Source organism: Mustela nivalis (genome assembly GCF_964662115.1).
Source record: "Mustela nivalis genome assembly, chromosome: 17".
In the NCBI taxonomy this organism is placed as follows: Eukaryota; Metazoa; Chordata; class Mammalia; order Carnivora; family Mustelidae; genus Mustela; species Mustela nivalis.
Window position 1 is genome coordinate 32,997,718 of NC_139036.1, and position 24,025 is coordinate 33,021,742.

The following is a 24,025-nucleotide window of genomic DNA, read 5'->3' on the forward strand; positions in this document are numbered from 1 at the left end:
GGGTCGCAGGCAAGAGTCAGGGAAGGGTTCCTCTACTCTTGCATCCTCAAACTTTCCTGGGGACGCTCTCATCCTACTCCCCTTTGAGGCTCACTCTGGGAAGGTTTCCTTCTCAGTGCACTCATCCTCTGCTTTCATTCGAACCTGCAGAGGTCCTTCCTCTTGGGAGATGGAGGTGGGCGAAAGGGAGCCTCAATCAACAAGTACTTCGTTAGATCTTTACAGCTCACACCTGGACCCAATAGCTTTACCGTGGTATCCTTGCTTTTTAGTTCCACCTGACTCCAGAAACCTTTTATCTAGCAGCCTGTATGCAGAAATCACAAGAGGGTAAGAGAAGACTTGGAGGGAAGGAAAAAAAAAAAGCCAGATGTAGTACTTGAGAACACAGCAGAACAAGTGGAGAGTGTAAAGGAGCACTTTCTCCATGTAGGAATGGAACATGTTGAAGAAAACGGAACAGGGGTAGCCTGTCCTCACCAGCAGGAACCTCATCCATGCACTGAGTTCCCTCTTCTTTTGCCTCTTTGGGCAGTGTAGACGTGCGTAAAGGAGGGGATCCCTCTTTTAGTCGGTGTGGGTGACCTTCTGAGATGAAATGATGGTAAGCCTATAGGTTCGCCTAACTTGTCGGTTTACCAAGCATATGACATCCCTTAGTGAATTCGGTTAGCACATCCCTATGTGGAGGGCAGCTGTTACCACCACCGTTTTATAGATGAGGAATCCAGGCTTCAGAGAGGTTGAGAGACGTGGGCTGAGCAAATTGGAGAAAGCCAACAATCCAACAATCGCCAGAATGTATAGCCTTGTTTCTAAATCCTTCATGAGGGCTGCCGGCAAAGATGTGTCTTCATCACCCAGGGAGAAGGAAGAAATGGGCAGGCAGAAAGCCCATCTCACTGCTAGGGCTTCGGGACACTTCCATGATGTGACAGTGAGAACAAAACACCCAAATGTTAGCCCACTGCTGCCCTGCAGGTCTAGGGAGGGAGCAGTCACAGGGACAAAGGGAACGAATTTGAGTATTCACTCTTCGTTAATCCAACAAACATTTTCTAAGTGTCTTTTAGCATTGGGTGACGTTCCAAGTGCAAGGGATATAAAAAATGAATAAAACGAAATTTTAGAAGTGTGTTCTCTAATGAGAGATCCATGAACAAGTGAAATGCAATTTTATGTGAGTCTTAGAGATTTACACAGAGTTTCAGCTTAAAAGAGGGATTGGTCGGTCAGTCCTGGGAAGAGGTGGGAAACTTAATAGCAGGGCTGAGTCTAAAAAGTAGGTGGGTTTGGACACGTGAAGGGGGAGACAGAGTAATTGAGGGAGGGGAGGTGTCATTGGAAAGGCCCCGAGACATGAGATGATGCGGAGTATCTTAGGAAATGCTTTTCTGTGTAATGGAATCGTTATGTGCAGGAAAGGATGAAGATGTGATATACTGATGAACTTAGAAGTTCATAGGGGGCCGGGAAGCATACTGGCAGGTCAGAATTTGGTCCTCTAAACCCCACTGACCAATGTGGTAGCTACCAGCCATATGGGATTATAGAGTGCCTAGTGAAATGTGGCTAGTGTGCCCAAGCAATTTAATCTTTAATTTTAGTTCATTTAAACTTAAAACTGGATTGAATTTAGTTATTGGAAAACTTTTAAGTACGTTTGGAACAATGTGGGTAGGTACATGTGTTCTTTTGACTCCACTGTAAATTGTATGAAATCTAAATATAAGTCAGGCATTTCCAAGGAAAACTTGACATCTGGAATTGAGACATGTAAGTGTAAAAATATACACCAGATTTCAGAGATTTGGCATGCAAAAAGAATGTAAAATATATCATTAATGACTTTTATATTGGTGACAGATTGCAATAATATTTTTGATATACTGGGTTCAGTAACAGTGTTCAAATTAATTTCACTTTTGTTTTAAACTTTTAAAATTTTCCAGGAGCCACATAAAAAGATTACATATGTGGCCCACGCTATATTTTTAGTAGACAGTGCTGCTTAAGCATTGGGGGAACATTGAAGAATTTTATGTAGGACAGAGGCATGGTCAGATTTGCATTTAGAGGGAACATTCTGGTAAGAAAGGGGAGGATAGCGTAGAGGGATTTAAGAGCAGAGGAGGGTACAGTTGGTTAGGAAATGACTGCAGTAAAAGCTTCAGGAATGGAGTCATCAGTCAGATATTAGGAAGGTCAATGTAGAGCAAGTGTCAGAATCACCTGCGGGGGCTTATTAAAACACAGACTACAGGTCCCCCTCCCAAAGAGGCTGAACTAGGGTGGAAACCAAGTATTTTCATTTCTCACTAGTTTCTAGCTATTGCTGCTATTGGTGATCTGGAGACCTTACTCCGAGACCTCTCCCCTACAGGACTTGGCCACCAGAAAGATATATGAAGAGAGAGAGAGAGAGAGAAGTTTATGAAGACCTGCAGATTCCTGTTATGGTGGTCTGGGTGGACAGGGACTAGAAGAGGAGAAGCTTACTTGGGACAAAATGGGATGGGTTTTGTTTGGGAGTTTGAGTTTGAGTTCCTTTATGAACCCCAAGGAGGAGATATCTCCTGGGTAGTTGGATATATATAGGTCTGAAACTCAGGAAGAGTCTGAGCTAGAATTACAGACTTGAAGTCATCAGAGTTGAGTTGGCAGGTAAAGCCCTAAGCAAGAGAGAGACTGCCCAGAGAGACAGTGAGGCATGAGAAGACAGGAGAGCCAAGGGCAGATTCCTACAGCTGAAGCTATATTTTGATTAAAATCATCAGTAATCAAGAAGAAGAAAGGAAGGAATATGCCCTTGTCATTTTTAACTGTATGTTCTTGTGTCTGATCACAGTGACCCAGGCTTAAGGAACAGATTCATAGAGCTTTAAAATCTAATCAAAGGTTAGCTATGCTCCACCACTGACATGACAGAAGTTAAAGAAAGTCTTTTATTTATGAATCTAATCATTAATAATATAGCCTTGGCTGACCAGCGGAACCTTCCCAAGCTTTAGCTTTGTTGTTGTTGGCTTTTTTCATCTATAAAATTGGGATACTGATACTTCTCTCACAGAGTTTCTGGGAGAAGGGGATAATGTGTGTGAAGCACAGAACCCAGCTGACACACAGGAGCATCTCAGGAAGGCTAATGATCCTCACTGCTGTGAGACCACCTTCTCGGTGAGGCAACTTCACTAACGAAACCTTTGTGGATGGAGACCGTTTCACGTGGAATCTCATCCAAAGCGAAGAGAGCCATTTCGAGTCAACAGCGTCAGTGATCACTTCAGGATTGTAATTACTGAAATTTTAAAGTTCAGAGGGAAAGAAAACCAATTCTTCAGAGCAAATGTGTGTTGTCCATTGTTATATTGCGTTTTAGTATATGTGCTGCCGAAGCGAGCACTGTCATACCGTGTTTTTACAACACAATGAGATGGAAGGAAAGTGGCCTTCATCTGCACCAGGCAGGCAGGCTATATTATCCCCTTTAATCTATCTATGTAATAGCTTTAAATAAGTCTCCAGTGGATGGCTCCACGTGTTTCCTAGCAGGAGGGAGAGAAGCTGGGTCCCTGGGGTCCCAACACATTGCCCAGGCCATCAAAAGCTGGGTCTCTGCAGGTGGCTCCTTGTCATTTTTCAGAGCAGCATAAGGCTGGCTACCGTCTGACTTGTCTGACAGGCAGGCCAGACCTGCGTAGACAAGTGCAGCCTTTCTTTTGGTCATTTAAGCCATTTCCCCCATCACCCTCTCCTGTTCTCATTTTCTTTGAGAGCCGCAGTACTCCCTTTGATTTGCCTGCTGTCTTCCCTCACACAAAACCCTTCATCTGGGAGAGAAAGTCGTCCTCATATTACCTTTAATCTGAATATCAATTTCAGCATCTTAAACCAGAGAGCCTTATCTAGTCCAGCTGCTTTGATTGAGACACGGTCTGGAAAGAAGGAAAATAGAGTTTGTGGGGCTTGGCTGACATCTCTCTGAGCCCTCTTGTACTTTTCTTTCCAGAGAATTCTCACCTCTCCCTGGTCCTGGTGTGCTAATGAAATAGATATTCTGTTTTGTTTCTGCTGGGCACAGAGTGAGGTCCAAATGCATTTCCTAATGGTTTGTTTTCCAGCTGGGCTGAACAGAATCAAAGCCACAAACCACCAATGAGAGCCTAAGACGTCTAAATGGATGGGGAAGCCATATAAAATGCTAGAAAAAAATAAAAATAAAATCAGAGGCTGGTGGAATTCTCTGTAGTTATTTTACCAAGTAGGAGATTATTTTTTATACACATATAATGTATGTCACTAATCAATATTATAGTAAGTTATTTACCAATCAGTAATGCTACTCCTGTTTGTTTTTTTAATAAAAACGTATCTATACATCCCCTTGTCTAACCAACCCCTTCCTCTTTCCCTCCCTCCTAACCCCTTACTAGTCTGCCACCAAGAACTTCCACTAAGTGATCAGCAAACTCATCTCTATCTTCGAACACTTCTTCGAGTACTTCCGACACCCATTTACCTTAGCTGAAACTCAAGGTGACTGTGTGCCCGCTTCCTCTCTCATAGCTCAGGATCCAGTGGAAGGATAATGGTCCTCCTTGTTGCCATTGCTGCTTCCAGACAGTTATTCCTCTGCGCTCTTATGAGAACAAACGAAACCCAAAACACGCAACACAACAAACCCAACTCCTTTGAAGCTCATGCTTCATTACCCCCCTCTCCCCTTCCTTGTCACTTGCTCTCCTTCTTTGAAGTCTTGAGGGCTTGATTCACAGTCATTGTCTCCTGCGATCAATGCCACTGAGCTGAATAACTTGTATCTTCAGGGACGCTGCTCACCCGACACCTTGCACATCAACTCGGTGAACTTCTCAACGGTACCTCAACCCAGGTGCCCGTGACCCTGCCCCTGACATTATCAACTACCTGCACCCCTTCCAAAAATCATGGCTTTAGAAGTCCAATTTCTAGGCCTCTGACCTACGAGTCCAGCCACTTAACTTTTTTCTTTCGTTCAATGGCCCTCTCTTGATATTACTTACCTCTTTATGGCTTCTATTTCATGATCTATCAATGTCATGACTCCCCTGCTGCTATCTTTGTTTTACCCTTTTCTGTCTTCATCACACCCACCCCACAAACGGAAGAGTTTCTAGCCCAGCACTCCTAGGAATGGCTATGGGAAACACAATGTGGGGCAAAGAGCTGTCACTCTAAATGAATAACCCACTCTGAATGGGTCACTGTGGTGCCTTGGCTTCCTACTCTCTCTCTCTAGATCTGGTAAGCCTGAGCTCCCCTTCTCTCCCCAAATTTCCTGTTCTTGTCTTTCACTTTTTGGTAAAGTAAAAGCCATCATATGGAAGGGCTGCTGCTTTTCCTTGACCGGTTCAGCACACGTGCTTGTGTGAGCTCAGTCTTCGCTTCCACCCCTCGTTCAACGGAGCACGTGTCCTCCTCCTCTGCAAGGCCGGTCTCTTCATGCGCACCTGGTCCGGTCTCTCTCGAAGGCAAGAGCACTAATACTGCATCTCATTAACTGCCCTTCCTTCACTGGATCCACACACACACACAGTGCAAAACTACTCGGATCACCCCACGTCCCTGTGCAACTCCACCCTATTCTCTGATTCCTCGTGCTTTCTCCAGACTGTCTCCACTTCTCACATCTGCTCGTGCTGCACTCCTGCACGCATTCTCCCCTTCCCATGCCAAAACGGCTCCTGTCAAAGTCCCTAGGGACTTGTGTCCTCGTCTGGCTCCGGTTGCTCCTGAGGGGTGCAGTACTGCCCAGCCTTCCTGACCCCCGGAGTGGACTGGGATCGAAGGAGAGTTCTTCTCGGCTTTCTCTTTCCCTGGTCTTTCCTGTTCAACTTCTGCCTGCTGTGCCATTTTGCTTGTATCATGCAGATGGGATACCAGTCTCCTTTTGCTTTCCACAAAGATGGCTGTTATTTTCAACAATGCTTGTCATCATGAAATTTTCCACACTTTAATCCAGAGAAAGTCAGTCCCCTAGGGCAGAGCTTTTCCCTCCTTAGGGCATGCTTTTCCCAAAAGGCAGAACCCCCTCTACTACTGCACTGGACCTGGGTCAGACCCTCTTTCCCCAGGATGACATCCTGTTCTTTGAGGGAGTCCTAGGGGAAGGGGATATGGAAACCCTTCGTCTTCTCAGCTTGCCCTGCCCAGCATGGAATTTCTGCCCTGCAAGGAAGCTGGGGTGTGGGCAGGGCCCCAGTACCGCTGACTTACCATGACTGGAGCAGAGCTTCTGCCCTACCAGCGGAGGCTAGATAAAGGGGACCTAGTCCTCCTGCTATGCTTATCTGGAACAGAACTTCCACAAAATGGGGCTGGGAACTGAGAAACACCAGCATCCTTCCCCTTTAGAAGTCAAACTACAGCCCCAGACTGGAGTCTAAGAGACACTGGAGCCCTGTGGCTGCACAAGACCCGGGTAAAGTAGAACACGCAGCTAGTGGGGAGGACGATGGAGCAGAACAGGGCTCAGATGCCACAGACCTGTGCTGTTCCTATCTAGAGTTTATAGGTTTTCATGAAAGAACGTTTTCCTTCGCTCTAAGCCCTTAAGACACTTTCCAGAGTCTTTCCGTGATGGGTATTTAAAATAATTTTCTCAGTTAAATTGTTATTTTGCTGGGTAGAAAGTCTCTGTTCTGCTACTTGTTAGCTGTGTTACTTAGAACAGGTTGTAAAACTCACAGCAGCTCCCTAAGAGGACTGTGGTGGCGTGCATATATGGGTTAATGCCTGGGAAGCAGTTGGCTCAGAGTTAGGTGCCCACTGAAGGACAGCTCTGGGTTCCTCTTGGTAACCCTTGCATGGTGACAGATCGCCACAAGGGGGCATCAAGAGTCAGGCGTAATGATGAAGCACTCAAGGGCTCTTTGGTTAGGTCATCCCCGTGGTTATATTTGTAGGCCAGTCCGAAGTGGGTATCTTCCCAGGTGACAGAAAATAGAAGTTGAAGGCACTTCATAAACATCACCATACTATTTTCCTCCCAAGACAGGAACTCAAGACCCTAAACATCACTAGGTCATTCCCCCAAATGGAAGCTTTGGTATATAGACACAGGAAGTCTGCTGTCAGAAGAAAAGCCTCATTTGATTTACAAGGTACTAGTCCTGTACCTTGTGTTCTAGGAGATGGGAGCTATAGAGGTTCCCTTTGGGAACAGTCACAGATACGAAGTTGGTATTTACTTACTGAGTGTGTGCCATGTGTCAGGGATCCTAACAGCATAAGACATCAACCTGTTCCTTTCATTCTGATTGAAAAGGGCCCCAGAGGCTCAGCCAAGGGTTTGACCTTTGCTCAGAGGATGATAAAGAGTCCATCGATATTTTGGAGCAAGGAGGAGGGAATTTATGAAGAAGGTACTTAGCATGATTTATTCAGAGTGCAGTGCAGGAAAAAAAGAGTGAAAGAAAAAGGGAGAGATGCCCCCCTGGGAAGCTTGCAACAGACCAGTGCAAAGCCAAAGTTGACGAAAGCAAAAGCTCTTAATAAAACTAAATTTTAGGAGAAACCCCAATAGTTAATAAAAATGAAGCTGAACCATAAAACAGTGACTGAAGCTGGTGGAAACCGGAGTCTTCAGCAACCTAGACCTCTCTCTCACCTTCTTACAGCTCCCCAAATGAACTGGATATAAGTTTTCGGAGCTAAAATCAATGTTGGAAGAGCCTTGGGTGTATCTCTATGGGACCCAACTTCAACACAACTGCAGTTGTCCAGATAGTAAAGCGTACGGATGAAGATGCAGGAGAAAGGATGACTTGGTGGGGACAGGTAGAGCACACGATAGCCCAGGACCAGACTCCAAGCGGCCCCAGTGTCCTTACTGTGTCCCAGCTGTGTCCTCTGCCCTCTGTCTGCCTCATTCACTTCTCCTGCTTCCCTTCACATTCTGTCCATTGCCTTAACTAGTATATGTCCAGGGTCTGAGCCCTACTATTGCCATTAATCTTGGTTCTCATCCTTGGTTACCATTCACCTTTGCCTCTCCCTTCCCAGAGACAGCCCAGCCTGACCCAGGCTTATCAGTGGGATCCTTGGCCTAGACCCAAGAGGCCACCATTCTTGCCACCTGCTGTGAACATTAGGAAAGAAGAATGAAGGGGATCTAGCAACAGACTGTGTATGGAGGCAGAACTAATAGAGGAAGGGGAGAAAGGGAAACGGGTCATTAATAAGCTAATATTTATGAAGTGGTGTCTGTGTACCGGGCACACTGCTAAGATGTTATATACAGATGTTATCTTATTAATATGTCCATATTTGTATATAATATACATAGTTATATCCTTATATATCATTATATATTTATATAAATATATGGGTGGTGGGTAGGAATAGACAACATACCACAAAGTCCACTGTTTTTGATGAAGATGCAGCCATTTTTCCTGAATAAATACTCCTTGGATTGTTGCAAGACTTTGGTTAATTTCCATAGTTCTGAAAATGTTGATTCTGACCATTTTTAAAAAAGATTTTATTTATTTGATAGACAGAGATCACAGGTAGGCAAAGAGGCAGGCAGAGAGAGAGAGAGAGGAGGAAGCAGGCTCCCTGCTGAGCAGAGAGCCCGATGCAGGGCTCGATCCCGGGACCCTGAGATCATGACCTGAGCTGAAGGCAGAGGCCCTAACCCACTGAACCACCCAGGTGCCCCTATTCCGATCATTTCTGCCAGTGTTCTCATTGCTTTTGTGGAAGGGTGGATTTTCAGAAGTCTTTGCTTCACTGTATGGAAATTGCCATACACAATGTTTCCCCAGCCCCCGCATCCCACTGCTCGCTCACTCTGGGCTTGTAGTCCTCGGAACCCTGAGTCTCTCCCGTGAACCGCTGGCTACTCCTTCCTATATCTGATTGTTTTCAAGTAGGTGTAAGACTTCGTTTTCACTAATAAAGTTCCATTTTCTTGAATTTTGTTGTTGTTCCAAGATGTCAAATAATTTGGAATCCTGGCATCAGGAAGTATGCTTTTTTGGGTTTCACTGGAGTCATAGACGTTACTGGCCCAAGTCGGAGCACAGACCAGCCTTTTGGGGCTCTGCAGGGTATCCCCTCCAGGGGAACATTTAGTCCATTAACTAGTTGGGGCACTTCTATTTCCAAACTGTGTCTCTAGCATTCCAAAATCTACCAGTAATATACCTTTTTCTAAAAAGGAAAGTTGGTTAATTTTACATGATTTATTCACAGCGAATTTTCCCAACTCCTATTATTCACTATTTCTTTACTGTTCACACATCATTTGCTTCTAAAGAATGTTATAATTATTGAAGTAATAAGGATCCATCATTGTCCCTTTTGGCAAAGCGAGGCAGCATTTGGTCTGTCCTCAAATTTCTAGCCCCTTTCCATCTCTCCAGACATTTCCCAAAGGACAGTAACGATCGTGTGAGAATTAATCTGCGGCCTTCACTGTCTTGTCCCTGGTGACAGTGGGGCTAGGAAGAGCACAGCCTAGGGGGCGGATGGCTTAAGGGCAGGGGGCTGTTCCCCTATGGGCAGCCCAGGCAGCTAATGGATAATTCTAGGCGTGGTGTGGGAAATTGTCAACACCAGAGCTCCAAACTGCACTCCGAGGGTGGTGGTATGGCTCGGGGCTGGCTCGGGGCTGGCTCTTTTGGTTATCTGTGACGGCGCCATGCCAATGATCAGTGAGCACAGAGAGAAGAATCCAGTGTTCCCCACTCCCCGGAGCGGGGGCTGGTGGGAGTAATATGGGTCATAAAGCCCAACTGAACCGACTGAAACTTGGGGCTAGAGTCTCAGACATGGTCTCCAAGGCAGGAAGCCCCTGCCGTGAATTGGGCCAACTGTGTGGGCACATGGAGGACAACAGCCCTATTAGTACCCACTGCTAACACACTTGCTGCTTGCCTCCACGAATGCCTCAGTATGGAGTGGGGCGCATTCCCGATTCCAGCCGTGAGCGGCCGCAAAAGGCGGGAGCTACCAAGGAATAGGACTTTTGGAGAGTTTGCACAAGACAGGGGACATAAAGGCCCAGACAGGCTAAATAAACAGTGGTCCAACCACTTGGCAAATTACTTATTACTGTGAGTTTCAAGTTTCTCGTTTATGCAGTTAAGTACCCAGCGCACCAGAGCCCCAGTAAATTGTACTCGGGAATTTTCATTATGCTGGTAGGTTTCCTCCTCCGAGCAATTCCCCATCCCTACTGCCAGATGGCGCCTGGGAGCAGGGCCGCCCTTTCCAAAGGCCTTTCTTTCCACCCTTTGGGCGCCAGGTAGTGAGTGATCTTCCTCTCTGTCAGTGCTCAAGCTGGCATTTAAAACCCAGTACTGCACACAGACTTTGTGCTTTTGATGCATCTGCTCCATGAAGAGCTGTGAAACTCATAAATACCTCCTTCTAGCCAGACACCCATTGCTCCAATAGGATTTGTCGGTTGATGAGCCTTTGTGATATAACCAGGCAAAGGGGACACTCAGAAGAAGTCAAATATTTCATTAGGAATCTGATTTTTTTTTTTCCTTTGCATGCTTATCTCTATTCTGAGTTGGGGAATTTGGAGAGACTCAAAGTTCAGGCCTTGTAGGTTTGAATCTCAGTATGCTGACCACCTTTGAGCAAATGATTTGATCTTTCTGAAGCCTACTTTCTTTACCTGGAAATAGCTGTGATAAGAGTAACTGCGTCATAGGGTTGCCATGAGAATAAATGAGCTAACATGGGTAGGACATGGCATGAAATCGGGTACAGAACTAATGCTAAGTATAAGCAATTATATGTCAAGAGCTTGAGTTTCAGAGTCAGACAAGGATTTGACTCCTAGCTCTTTGATTCAGAAGTTGCATGGTCTTGAATAAGTTATGCAAACTCTCTGAGCTCCTTGAAAGTTGCAAGATTTTTAGGAAAATTACAGAGCTATATCGACAACACCTTTTAGTTTTATTTGCATCGTGACCCATTTCAGATAGGATTTGAGCTTCCCCACACGAAACAAAAGGAACCCAGTGACTTTTCGTAAGCAGATAATAAAATCGGGGTGAAGAAAAAGCAAGGATAGGAAACACGAGGGAAAACAAGAGATAAGGTTAAGCCTCCCCGATCACGTCAAAAGAGTATCCTGTATCCTCGCTAGCGAGGGGGTCACAAATGTGGCTTTGGGCTTCTTCGCATCCAAGGCAATGAAGAAAGGAAATATGGTTCGTTAAATGATTCAGTGTGCCAAGATAAATGCAGAGGAGTTCTGAAGAAGAATCTCAGCTATTCCTAGTTCTGAGACTGAAGAGGCTGTAAGTAGCACATGGTGGATACACAATAGATATAAAAATGTGAGCTGTCCTCATCTTCGAGCACAGAGGAGACAGTGAGTCTAGGAATAAAAGCAACATGGAAGAGGTAGCTTTGGAGCCGAACAGAACTGAATACAAATTTGCCAGGTGTCGGGGCAGGGGTGGCGAGGTGGGGGGGCTGCCCGTAAGGGGAGAGCGTGACAGTGGCAGGCTCACCCCCACCCATCACTGCAGCTCGAAAGCCAGGGACTCACGTGGTGTCACACCGGCTGGAGAGAAAGCTCCCCTCAGACTGACAGGCACAGGGACCTGTGGTTTGAAAAAAGCCAAGCGGGGAAGGACAGAGGTGACTTGAGAGCAGAAGCACAGCGGTTTTGGCTTCGAGTCTCTCCCGACTGGACATCTGGTGTTTAATGACAGTCCTCAGTGGGAAGGGAGTTCTCTTTTTTGGAGTGTGTTTTGTTTGGTTCTGTTTTCCTGTGGACCCAGCCTTATGGCTCTTTTTTTTTTTTTTTTTTTTAGGATTTTATTTATTTATTTGACAGAGAGAGATTACAAGTAGACAGAGAGGCAGGCAGAGAGAGAGAGAGGAGGAAGCAGGCTCCCTGCTGAGCAGAGAGCCCGACGCAGGACTCGATCCCAGGACCCCGAGATCATGACCCGAGCCGAAGGAAGTGGCTTAACCCACTGAGCCACCCAGGCGCCCCCAGCCTTATGACTCTTGAAGGAAGAAAACCACCAGGATGGTTAAAGGGATTGTTCCTTTTTTTTTTTTTTTTGCCAAGTCTTCCCAGCCATTAGGAACAGGGCTGGAGGCTTCGGTGACGTAACGGAGTCAGAAAGTGTTTTGGGGACTGTACAGACCCACAGCCTTGTATGGAAATTGTATTCCCATTCCTCCTCTTCTCGCCCCACACTCTCAGGTCCTTCTTCCTTCTTGATGTCTTCCATCACATTCTCTGACTCTGTCTCTGTCGATCTGTCCCTCACTAAGTGGGAGGGGGTGAGACTAAACCTGAAGAAATCTGTGTTTCCCTCTGCATTAGCCACCCAGAGGAGCCTCCCAATCCCTGCATCGCCTTGGGACTTTGTCCTAAATATATCTATATGCAAAGACAGAGCTTCTCTGCTTCAAAGTGTTTGTACCCAGGAGGCTGAAAATGAGCTCATTACTGCTTATAGTTAGGCTTGTATCCCTGGACACACAGTTGGTATTACTGTCTTGCTCTCGGTGACAACTGAGTAGTCACTAACTTTCAGGACTTAAATACCCTTGAGACTCTTCCTGGCCTGCCCAGAGTAGGCACAGCATGATCCCGACAGCCCAGGATAGCAGTTTCATATCTCTGCAGTCATCTGTTTTCTAAGAATTCTCTCCAGGGCCAGTTCTTGGTATGGTTCTGATGATTATCTTGGCACCCTATGGGTGACGACCGTGACAGAGTCCCCTTGTTAGCTGGCTCTGCCCAGGCACAGTGAAAGGGACACAGACTAGGAGTATCAGACATCCGGGTTCCAGGTATGACTGTCAGGGACAAGTTTGGTAGCTTCGAATAAGTCACTTCTGTTTTCTGGTCCTCAATTTTTCCATCCGTTAAAAAAAAAAAAAAACCTCTCCAAAAAATTTTTTTTGAACATATGGATTTTTCTGGGGTCCATGGCTGTCATTATTTTCTCAAAGGATTTGTGACTCCCAAAAGTTAAGAATCCCTGGGCTTGTTGATTTATAAATTCTTAGAATCCAATGCAGAGCAAATCTCTGGTCCTCTGCTTCTAGGAATGTCATACATTGCATAGTTCAGCAACGTCTGCTGACTGCCTACTGTTCACCCGTTCCTTTGACATGATGCAAGGATGGGAAAGTAAGTAAGACAGCTTCAAAGGAGACCCTGGTCCCATGGAGAGACCCACCCACTAATAAGGAATCATGGTAAGATGTCTCAAAGATAATGATGGAGAGGCACACAGGGCCCTTGAGAAAGAGCATGAGGAAGTGACAGCCCCTTTTCCTCCTCGCCTCCAAAGAGCACGTGCACTGCTGAGAAAAGGTTCGGGGGAAGCTCCTTTCAGGTTTCCAAAGTGGAGGGCATGCTCCCACGTACTCCTTCTGAAGTCCCCAGGCTCCTGCTGACCTGGTCCCTCCTGACAGTCTCAAACAGGTTCTCTGTCCTTGTGCTGCCAACCAGGTCATTGAGCTTGAGTGGAAATGGGCCTCCTCCTTGAGTGTAACCCTCCCCGTGCACGCCTCAGAAGCCCCATTCACTGTGGGAACCCCAAGACCTTGCCAGCCCCTCCCTTCCTGCCCTTATGCGCTCTCCTGGCCCCTTTCATGTCCAACACTCCAGGACATTAAACCTTAAGGATGCGGACAAGGGTGCTATCCTGCCAGCATGTTATTCTTGTTTCTATGTTGACCTTAGCAGTTCCCAGCAACCTTATGGCCCTGCAGGAAGCACTATGAAAGGTAAATCCATTTAAAAAAGAAAAGCAGGGGCGCCTGGGTGGCTCAGTGGGTTGGGCCGCTGCCTTCGGCTCAGGTCATGATCTCAGGGTCCTGGAATTGAGTCCCGCGTCGGGTTCTCTGCTCAGCAGGGAGCCTGCTTCCCTCTCTCTCTCTCTGCCTGCCTCTCTATCTACTTGTGATCTCTGTCAAATAAACAAATAAAAAAATCTTAAAAAAAAAATAAAAAAGAAAAGCAGAGGGGTGCCCGGGTGGCTCAGTCAGTTAAGCGTCTTCCTTCAGCTCAGGTCATGATTTTAAGAGTCCTGGGATGGAGCCCCATGTCAGGACCCCCACTCAGCAGGAAGCCTGCTTCTCCCTCTCCTTCCCCCTCCCCCCAACTAATGCTCTCTCTCTAACTTTCTCAAATAAAAGAAACAAAATCTTAAGAAGGAAGGAAGGAAGGAAGGAAGGAAGGAAGGAAGGAAGGAAGGAAGGAAGGAAGGAAAAGAAAAAAAAAATTATTTTGGCACATAGTGGGTCAGAGGGACAGACGCTGCCAAAAGCCTGGTTCTAGTCCCAGTTCCCTTACTCACCATCCGAATGCAAGCCTTTCCACAGAGTTGCCTCCCATACTCCAGGCTACCATCACCTCTGCCCTCAACTATTCCACTTAACTTGCATATAGGTCCAGTAATTCACTCCCCATATGGCAGCCAGAGGGATCTTTTTCAAATGTAAATCAGAACATACCACTCCCCTGCTACAGCTTTCCAAATATTTTTGCAGCTCTCAGAATAAAATCCAAACTGCTCACCAGGTCTGTAACACCTTCCATGATCTGACATCTGCCTACCTCTCTAGCCCTGTCCAGGGCCCCTTTCTTCACTCACTAAGCTCACTGCTCTTCTGTCTCTACATCATAGTCCGTTCTGCCGCAGGACCTTTGCATGTGCCATTTTTGTTAAGTGAACTCTTACCCCCCAGAAAAATCCCAGGCATGGCATTTTCTCTCTTATGATTCCAGTCTCAGCTGCAAAGGCACTTCTAAGGTTTCCTCATGTTGCCCGCAGCATGGCCTTTTCATTCTATCTTTTACTCTCTTCAGGGTGTTTACTGTAATCTGAAATGATCTTGTTTATGTGTTTATTGTTTGTTTCCTCTGCCCCACTAAGGAGCCTTGTCTTTCACTTTCACTGGGGTACTCCTAGCACCTAGAATATGGTATGGCCCATAATTATTGAGTATTTGTTGAATGATTGAATGAGTAATGATGGTAAAGCCATTTAATATATCTGAGCCCCCAATCCCTGGCTACATATCTGATCTTTTAAGATCTTTAGAAAACTCCCTTTGGTAGTCATTATTATAACCACTTTGTGGTTGAGGAAATAGAAAGTCAGATGGGTTATATCATTTGCCTAAAATCATAATTGTGTCCTGAAAGTTTATCCCCTTTGAGATAAATAAAAATTCGGGGGAGAAAAATTCTCCCTATTCATCCAAAATTCAAGTTCCACTAAAAAGTTATCCATCCATTGTGAAATGGAACAATATGCTCCTATCTGGTCCACCCAGAAGCAAGGTCTGGGGCCGAGATAGCCCTGCGGGGTGACAGACGCTATTCCTGCACATAACTCCTGTGTATCTGGTCCATGCTGAGCACATATCCTACTTTCAGTCATTCACTTATCTCACCATCGATTCATCACATATGCATGGTTAACAGCCAGCACTGATAGCTATACGGTAGCTCTAGCGGAGGAACCCCTGATTCATGCCAAGTGCACATCCTTGGTCTCCCCTAGAAACAGGGTCCCCAGTAGGATCTATTGGCTAAACAGTAATTCTTTTTGACTAAGTAAGATAATGCTTATGAAATGCTTATTAACCAGAGTTCTGGCTTCGGGTAGGTGCTGAGGGAGTGTTAGTGATGAGGATGACGATGATATTAGAACCTGGACCTCCTTTTTCAGCCAGGCTGCCTAGAAGAAGAGATATTAAATATTCCTTTGGCCTGTTTTTCCCTTCCAGATCCATCCCATTAGAAAATCCAGCACACGTGACTTCCATTTCTTTTTCCTAAATCCACAGCCTGTACAAGCCAACTGAAAGTAATAAGCATAACTCAAATGCTGTGTCTTTCCTAATTAAAATCCACCCCGAAGGGGATGCCAGAGTGGAGTCCATGGGGCAGAGGAAGTTCCATTATATTAATCCAGGCTTCCAAAGAGAGTCCAAGGGGAGACGTGTCCATGTGTGCGTTCTTATAGCGTAAGTTTGGGGGTGCTACCAAGAATGCATAGTTGGCCCTGAATAGGTTGTAGGATATGAGTTTTCAGAGGAAGCTGTTAATGGAGCCACTAGGAATGCTTCCTGAGGCTCTTGAGGCTGGTGAGTAAACCCAGAGTCTGTCTTGGTTGGCCCTTGTCAGTGGTTCTGAAGAAACCCCCCGGAATGGCTTCTCCATGAGGAGATGCTGGCCCGGCTCTCCCCGCAGAGGCTCCTCCACATGTTTGGCGGCTCTCCTTGGAAACACCGGTTGCCAGAGCAGCTGTGTCAGCCCGGCTTCCCCAGGAAAGACGGGAAAGCAAACAGGGAGCCCTCAGCTAACCCAAGGGCCTCTTTTCAGGGGACAACTCCCAAAAGCAAACCACACACAGAAACCAAATCCTGAGAGGAAGGCAATGACAACAGAAAAACAAGGAGCAAAGGAAGAGAAGGCAGAGAAACGAGCAGGAAGGGCAAAGTTTTGCTTTTCAAGGGCAGGAGGCCATCTCTGTGGGAGGAGAGGTGGCTGAAGAATGAAGGCCGTCTGGGCCATGCTTTTCATTTTCAGAGGACTCTTTTTTCCCATCACCTGGCTCAGAGCCTTGGCTGTAACTGTGAATGGTTTTGAAATAGATCTCAATGTAGGTTCTCCTACCGATGAACCTGTTTTCCTCCCAGCAGCCCTGGGGCTGTAGTGCCACTGAAGAGGAGAGTCAGTTAGAGGCCGGAGATGGGGGTGCTTCTGCTCCCCAAATCAAGGCTGAACCCTGCAGTGTTGAGGGTGGGAAGGGTGAAAGATATTTAGCATGAATTTAGAAGCACTGCGATGTGGTTAACTTACCTCTGGGAAAGGTAAATGTCTTAGATAGCCCATGGTCAGCCCAGAATGCACGTAGTGTGGTGCGGGGGCTGAGAAAGGTGTCCAGGTAAGGGAGCCAGAGGTCCGACTTGCAGAGACCTTCAGACTCCAGCTCCGTGCAGGCAACACAACTAGGAGCTCCTGGGTCTCTGGGAGATGCAGAGGCTGAAAGAAAGGAAGGACATAAGGAGATGTGGGTGGAAGACAAGGTGACTACAGGGAGTGGGGACCAAACACAAAACTCCGAAGAACAAGGTGGGACTCTTTGCCAGGCAGATACCCAGTAAGAGCTCACAGATCAGTGGCGACTTGCGGCCAGCTCGGAAAACTGAGACTACCCCCACCAGTCACTGTAGGACTCCCAAGTTCCATCCCTACCCAAACACAGGGAAAGAGAAGAAGGTGGAGAGAGATCTTGAGGGAAACTTCCCTGGACATTTGTATCTTGAATTAATTGAATTCTTAACCCAAAGAGATCAAGTTGAATGGAAAAGGCGGTTTTAAATGGAAAAAGAAGAAATTACATTTAATTGGCCAATTAAGTTTTCTGGGGACTCAAATAAAGACGAAATCAATTATAGATCCTTTTAAGAGCTACATTTTTTCCCCTACCACTGAATTGCAGTGTAAAAATTTTGACCTCTCTATAATAATGACCTTATACAACCACAAATAGATTTAGAGCATACAAGTCATTTTCACATACATTATCTTTTTTGAGCCTCCCATCAAAACAAAATAGATGTTCTTATTCCAACTCTACAGATGCAGAAAACAGGCTCAGTGATGCTAGGAGTCTTGTCCAAGTTCCACAACCTAGAGGACGGCCTCCTCCACGCCCATTTCAACTACAAGCTGTAGATTCTCCATCTAAATAGTGGTTTGCAACCAGAACCTTTCTGGAGACAATTTTGGTGGCCCCGCCTTGGGAGGGGGAGGGTGGGAAGAGTGCCATTGACATCTGGAGGGAAGAGGCCAGGGGTGCTGTGACACATTCTATGATGCACAGGGTGGCCCCCACCAGAAAGAATTTTCTGGCCTCAAATGTCAGTAGTGTGGAGGTGGAGAAACCTTCTCATACAGTGGATTCCAAGGGAGGATACTGTATCCCTCCTTTCGCCTTGTAAAAATGGACAAGGACCCAGAGCCAAGGCAATTACAATTTAATAGGGAAGACAAAACTAATAAACCTTAACTAGCCAGAAACAGCCTCATAGGAGCTTCATTTCCAAGATTCTGTGAGGGGTGGGTGGGGCAAGTCTTCTTGGAGGATTAAGAGGAAATTGTCTTCACCATGGGGGGACGGTGTGAGAAGGGGCAGTGCGGGGGCGGGGGGGGGGTGTTGGAGGGGGTGGGGGAGCACCCAGGGATGTACTCAGAATGGGTCATTTTAGCCTCCTTGTCTCTGTACAAAACAATTACTTTAAAACCAATAATAATGGCAGAAAACTGCGAAATTTTTCTCTCCTTGAATGTCATACACATAATCACATCAGTAATAACAACAACAACAAAAAAGAGGAATAGTACCAGACTAATACTTTTAAAAATTTTACCGATGTATTTTCTTGTAAAGGAAAAATGTACATGCCTGCACGTTTTGTCTGTTGCAATTAATGAGAAAGAATATTACAAATTCTATGTTTGTTCCTTACCTTTTGTAAATTTGTCGGTGATTTTGTCAAAATTAGTCTTTGCAAACTCACGTTCAGTAGCCAGATTTGTCAGGCCTATTTTCTTTACTCCTGGTTAATCAATTTTTTTTAAACCAATTTTAATTTCGAAACTTTCTTTCACACAAAGTAACAGATTTACAAACAGGGATTTTACAATCTTCATCTGGGCAAGCTTGGCAGAGATACATAAAACAGCTCACTTCTCAATAAATTCCAGAAATTATAGTACTTTCCATGTTTTTGTTTCCCTTCAGGATTTATCTAAGAGCGTTCCAAAGTCTCCACAGTTGAAAATTTCCACTAAAATACCTTCAGCAGAAAATTCATCATAATTCCTATCATATTTGGTAAAAACTGAAACTTTTTCTACCATAAGAACAGAAAAATGGCTGAAAAACAGAGAACACTGACATTATTTTTTTTTAAAGATTTTATTTATTTATTTGGCAGACAGAGATCACAAGTAGGCAGAGAGGCAGGCAGAGAGAGAGGAGGAAGCAGACTCCCTGCTGAGCAGAGAGCCCAATGCCGGGCTCGATCCCAGGACCCTGGGATCATGACCCGAGCCGAAGGCAGAGGCTTTAACCCACTGAGCCACCCAGGTGCCCCTTTTTGACATTATCATTTTAAAAATCACTTCAGGGGTGCCTGGGTGGCTCAGTTGGTTAAGCGTCTGGCTCTGGCTCAGGTCATGATCCTAGGTTCCTGGGGCTGAGCCCTACATCTGGCTCCTTGCTTAGTGGGAGTCTGCTTCTCCCTCTGCCCTTCCCCTCCTCTTGTATTCTCTCTCTGCCTCTTTCTCTCTCTCAAATAAATAAAATCTTAAAAAATAAAATAAAATCACTTCAAACAATGTACCCCTATTGTCCACACCTAGGGCTAATCCATCCTGCTCCGAGCCCCCCACCCAGACCTTGGTATGCATCTGTCCCTGGAAACATTGTTTGGGGGAAGATCAATGTGGTAAGGCGGGCTTCATGGAATCAGTGTTCTGAGATCAAATCATTGTTTTTCTTTTAAACTTTGTGGGGGTTTTTTAAACTCTGCACAAAGAATATAAAAATACAGAAATGCAGGGGCACCTGGGTGGCTCAACTGGTTAAGCATCCATCATCCGCTTATGATCTTGGGATTGTAAAATCAAGCCCCAGGCGGGGCTCTGCCCTCAGAATGGAGTCAGCCTGGGATTCTCTGCTTCTCTCTCCCTTTCTCTCTGCCCCTCTCCCATTTGCTGTGGCCATGCACTTCCACACTCTCTCAAATAAATAAATAAAATCTTTTTAAAAATTATAGGAATGCATTAAAGAATACGGATTATACATTGCATTGGTTGGAAATTAGGTTTGGTTGCAATCCATAACCTAATCTCTGCCCTCAAAGATGCTGACATCTTAAGTTGTGGACAAAGGTATCATCGCAGGGAGTTAGGCATTGTAAGACCGGGGTGGATGGAGAGCTTGGGTTGGAACCGGGGCGGGGTTCAGAGGAAGGAGTGGCTGCTTCTAACCAGGAGCCTAGAGATTTCATGGGAAAAGTGACATTGAAGTTGGGTAGCATTTGGACACTTAAAGACCTTGCTAAAGCCTAGAAGACCATATGCTGAAGGAGTCAGGCTCTTCGTGCCTCCATTTATCATCCATCAGCAAAGCTAGGATCAGATCATCTTTGCCCCTTGGGTCCACGTAGAAAATAGCAAGAGACAGGGTGCTTGATCTGTTGAAGGAGGGGTGGCTATGCTTGTATTTTGCTGTGTGTGACATTCAGCAAGTCACTTGCCTTCCCTGGACAATGTTCTTGTCTGAAAAATGAAAGGATTTGCCAGACGAAGTATCTCAAAGGCATCCCCTGACTCAGACATTATCGTGTGATCCTAAAAGTGCCTTGGGGTGGATTTCTGCCAATGGGAACAGGGCTTCCTGTTCACACAGACATGTTGGTGAATGGGGACTGTTTAAGAGAGTCAGCCATGGTGTCTGCACAAGTCACAGTCAGGGGGCCAGGCAGTCTGGGCTTCTCCCATACCATCCACCTCTCTGGAGCCTTGAATCTCCTCCACCCTTGATTTTTCCTATGGTCTTTCCCAGCTGGTTTCCACATCCCCGCACTCACATGCCCCCTCCACTACTGCACCCGAGGGGGAGAGGGGGAGAAGGGAAAGGTAGAAGGCGCGCGTCTGTCTTGTGCACAAATAGCTCCATTCCAGGCTTCCCACTGAGAACTGTGAGACCAAGGGAAGTCGCATCTTCTTGCTCCCCTACCTCCTCTCTGCTTTTAAGTTGTTTTTTTTTTTTCCCCCTCTATTTCAGGGATTCATGTTCTTTCAGAGGAAAGAAAGGCACTTTGGTCTTTTGAGGGTACCTTTTCATAAGGCTTTGGTAGGAGTCCACTTCCCTCTGTAGTTCCGGGGAAGCGGCAGGGGGCCGGGGAACCTGAAAGAAGGTCGAAGGGATTTCTGCAGGGCCTCCTGCACCGACGGGAAGTAGGGAGGGTGGAGGACAGGGAGGGGCTTCTTCAGGCTGTCTAGGGAGCCCTATCAAAGGGCGCTCATTTGCAGGCCTTCAAAGCTACAAAGAAAAGAGATAGGAAGAGGAGAATAAGGTTATAGGTAGGGAAGATTCCTTTTAGGAAAGGCAGACGTATCTCAGATGAAAAATCAACGGGGTGGGGGGGGGTTGTGTGTCCTCAGGCACCAATCATGACCTTTGATCTCAGAAGTGGTGGGGGAGAGGGGAAAGCCCCTGGGTGCAGGCTGGGGACTCAGCCCCCTGGCCAAGGCATTTATTATTTTCTTATTGATTCAAAATTCATTACTTATAGCTGAGGAAGCTGGGGTGTGTTTGTAGGGCACTGAAGAGATGCAGGCGGCTGGCGGAGGTGAGAACACGTCCCCACCCTCCCTTCCAGGGAGGAAGAGACGTCAAAATGTACTCTGCAGCACAGACTGCCCGCTGCTCTCTGAATTTGGACAAGGCTTGCTCTGGCTAACCCTCTGTTTCCTTATTTATTCTCCGAGGAGTACCTCACAGGGGGTGCTGAAAGGGCCGGCTGGGCTGACGGAGGGAACCTGAGGGAACGTTCTGCTCTGCCAGGGTGTTCAGACATGGTGGGATCCTCATCCCACAGGAGGGCATCCTCCTCGGAGTGAGACATTCATGAAGATGACTTTCCTTCCTAGAGCATCTCTCGAGCCTCCAGACACGGCCGAGGGACAGGACAGGAAGGAAACATGGACTGTAGCTGCACTCTTCGGACTCCCGCTGGAAGCCCATTTTCAGGAACCCCCAGGAAGACCTCATGGTCCCCAGCCCGCTTCGCGCTGCAGGTTCAAATCGAACAGCACAGATCCGCGCTCTTCCTGTCCTGGGATTCATTTTCAGTCGTGGCTTCAGAATTTCTAGCTGGAAGGGGTCTCGGGGCTGCAATCTATGGGCGGGGGGGATGCATCTAGAAGATCGTAAAGCAAGCATCCCAGGGTTACGTAAGCACGTGCAAATTTGGGGAGGCTTTCACATGTGAGTGATTATGGGGTTCAAAAGTCCCTCCACTCTATCAGTGTATCTCTGAGTGAAGGTTCAAGATGGGATCCCGTTCTTAGGTGCAGGGCTGATATTACTGCATGGGCAGTAGCAGGAGTTTGCAACCCTGGGGTGGACTCCAGCCTCTACCAACCAGTGCCTGATTCCTCATCTTAAGCGAAGGAGCATGGATGCGAGATTCCCGGAGATTCCTTCCTCAATCCACTCCCTCTCGCGTACTACGTTAGGGTAGAAACCTTGCAAGGAAATCAAACCTCAGGGATTAAAGTGCCAAGTGCCTCAGCCTGTGGTGTTATTCCTTTGACTTTCAAAGCCCAGAGAGAGGACAGGAATCCACGGACCGCACGCAGGAGCTCCTTATTCATCTTCTGCAAGGTCAAGGTGGGGGAGGGGGTGCGGTTGGGGGTTGGGCAGCAGGAGGGTTCGAACCAACACTAGTTGAGTATCTGCTACTCCAACTTGCTACGTGCTTTTTCTATGTTGTCTTGCTTAACGCCACCAACATTGAGATGGCCTGAAACGACCCCAAGGTTCAGAAAGACGAAGTATAACGTTACCAGCTAAAAAGCGCTTTTCTGCAGCGAGTGCTCGAGGAGTATTTGTTTGAACCCAGGTTTGACTCCGCGCCCAAACAGGTACTATTTCCAGGCCGCTTCCTTACGCCCGACTTAAAGAGGAACATGGTCACTGACCTGCGAATGCCGCAGGTCGCCCGCCGGTGAACTTGATCGAGAAACACGGCATTTGAGGGACGGTCTTCTGAGACAGCGCAGAAACCCCAGCAAGGACTTTCGCGCTCCTGCTATGCTAATGACGCACGCAGACTTACGTGCTCCTGCTATGCTAATGACGCACGCCGCAAAGCACTTTGGTATATTCCAACCAAAGGAAAAAAAAATTTTGTTAAGATTTTTATTTATTTGACAGACAGAGATCACAAGTAGGCGGAGAGTCAGGCAGAGAGAGGGAGAGGGAAGCAGGCTCCCTGCTGAGCAGAGAGCCCGATGTGGGACTCGATCCCAGGACCCTGAGATCATGACCTGAGCCAAAGGCAGAGGCTTTAACCCACTGAGCCACCCAGGCGCCCCAACCAAAGGAAATTTTTAAATAACTAGCCTCTCGTGGCACCCATGGTTGCAGGAAACAGAAGTCTGCTCAGGTTGGCCCAATTAAAGGTGTGGTGGTGGTGGTGGTGGTGGGAGTAATTATAATGCTGGAGATCATGCTGAATGCAGGGGAGGCTGAACGATTAAACATCAAGAAAAGCAAAAACCAGAGTGGCCTAAACTTTGCGGGTTCACAAAGGTTTTTACTCGTTTACATGGCCTCGTCCACTGATGTATTCCGTTCCTCCATGGCTCTTTGGAGGAGGGTTTTGAAAACCGCAGCCGGCGCAGGCATCACCTGGAGATCTTGTTAAAGCGCAGATTGTGATCCAATAAGTCTGGGTGGGACCCGAGAGTCTATGCTCCTTGCAGGCTCCCAGGTGATGCAGGACCGCTCTTAGAGAGCAGCAAGAACTAAGGTCACTGACTCACAAGATGCAGTTGGAATCACCTGAGAAAGTTTTTTAACCTTGACGTCTGAATTCCACCCCACCCAGCAGATTCTGATACAACCGGTTCGAAGTATGACCTGAGAATTAGGATTTTTTTTTTTAAGCCTCCCCTCCCAGGTGGTTCAAACGAGCAGCAAAGTTTGATTTGATGGAGGCGCTTCTCTGAGGGTTAAAGGTCCATCCTGGTTTTAGGCAGCAGTGGATGGATATGGGGCTTATGAAGTACAAGCATATCAGCCACACTCCGGAGTGTATAGGGTTAATGGGCAAGAATCAGCATATCTGGAATGATAAAGGACTTGGAGTCCAAAAAGCATGAGTACAAATTCTGGCATTCCCGCTCTGCTCCAGAAATTCTGGGTTCAAAATTAAGCCTTTT

At 46.6% G+C, this 24,025-nt stretch overlaps 1 protein-coding gene across 7 annotated transcripts in view; it reads left to right on the plus strand.

Annotated features, from left to right (window-relative positions):
• Window positions 1-24,025, plus strand: part of MMD (monocyte to macrophage differentiation associated) — a 115,844-nt gene that overhangs the window by 42,544 nt on the left and 49,275 nt on the right. Inside the window, exons 7-8 of one of the 7 annotated variants that reach the window (XR_014304971.1) lie at window positions 13,084-13,236; window positions 21,728-21,793. The exons of 1 other annotated variant lie outside the window; for it this stretch is intronic. Coding sequence is in view for 4 of the 6 variants with exons in the window: in XM_082707717.1 (XP_082563843.1) it covers window positions 21,728-22,000 (273 nt within the window). In the remaining 2 variants the exon portion in view is untranslated. Of the gene's footprint in view, window positions 1-340; window positions 4,380-13,083; window positions 13,237-21,727; window positions 23,162-24,025 lie in introns of those variants that run through there. 5 more of the 7 variants (XR_014304972.1, XM_082707717.1, XM_082707711.1 and 2 more) reach the window with 5 other exon arrangements.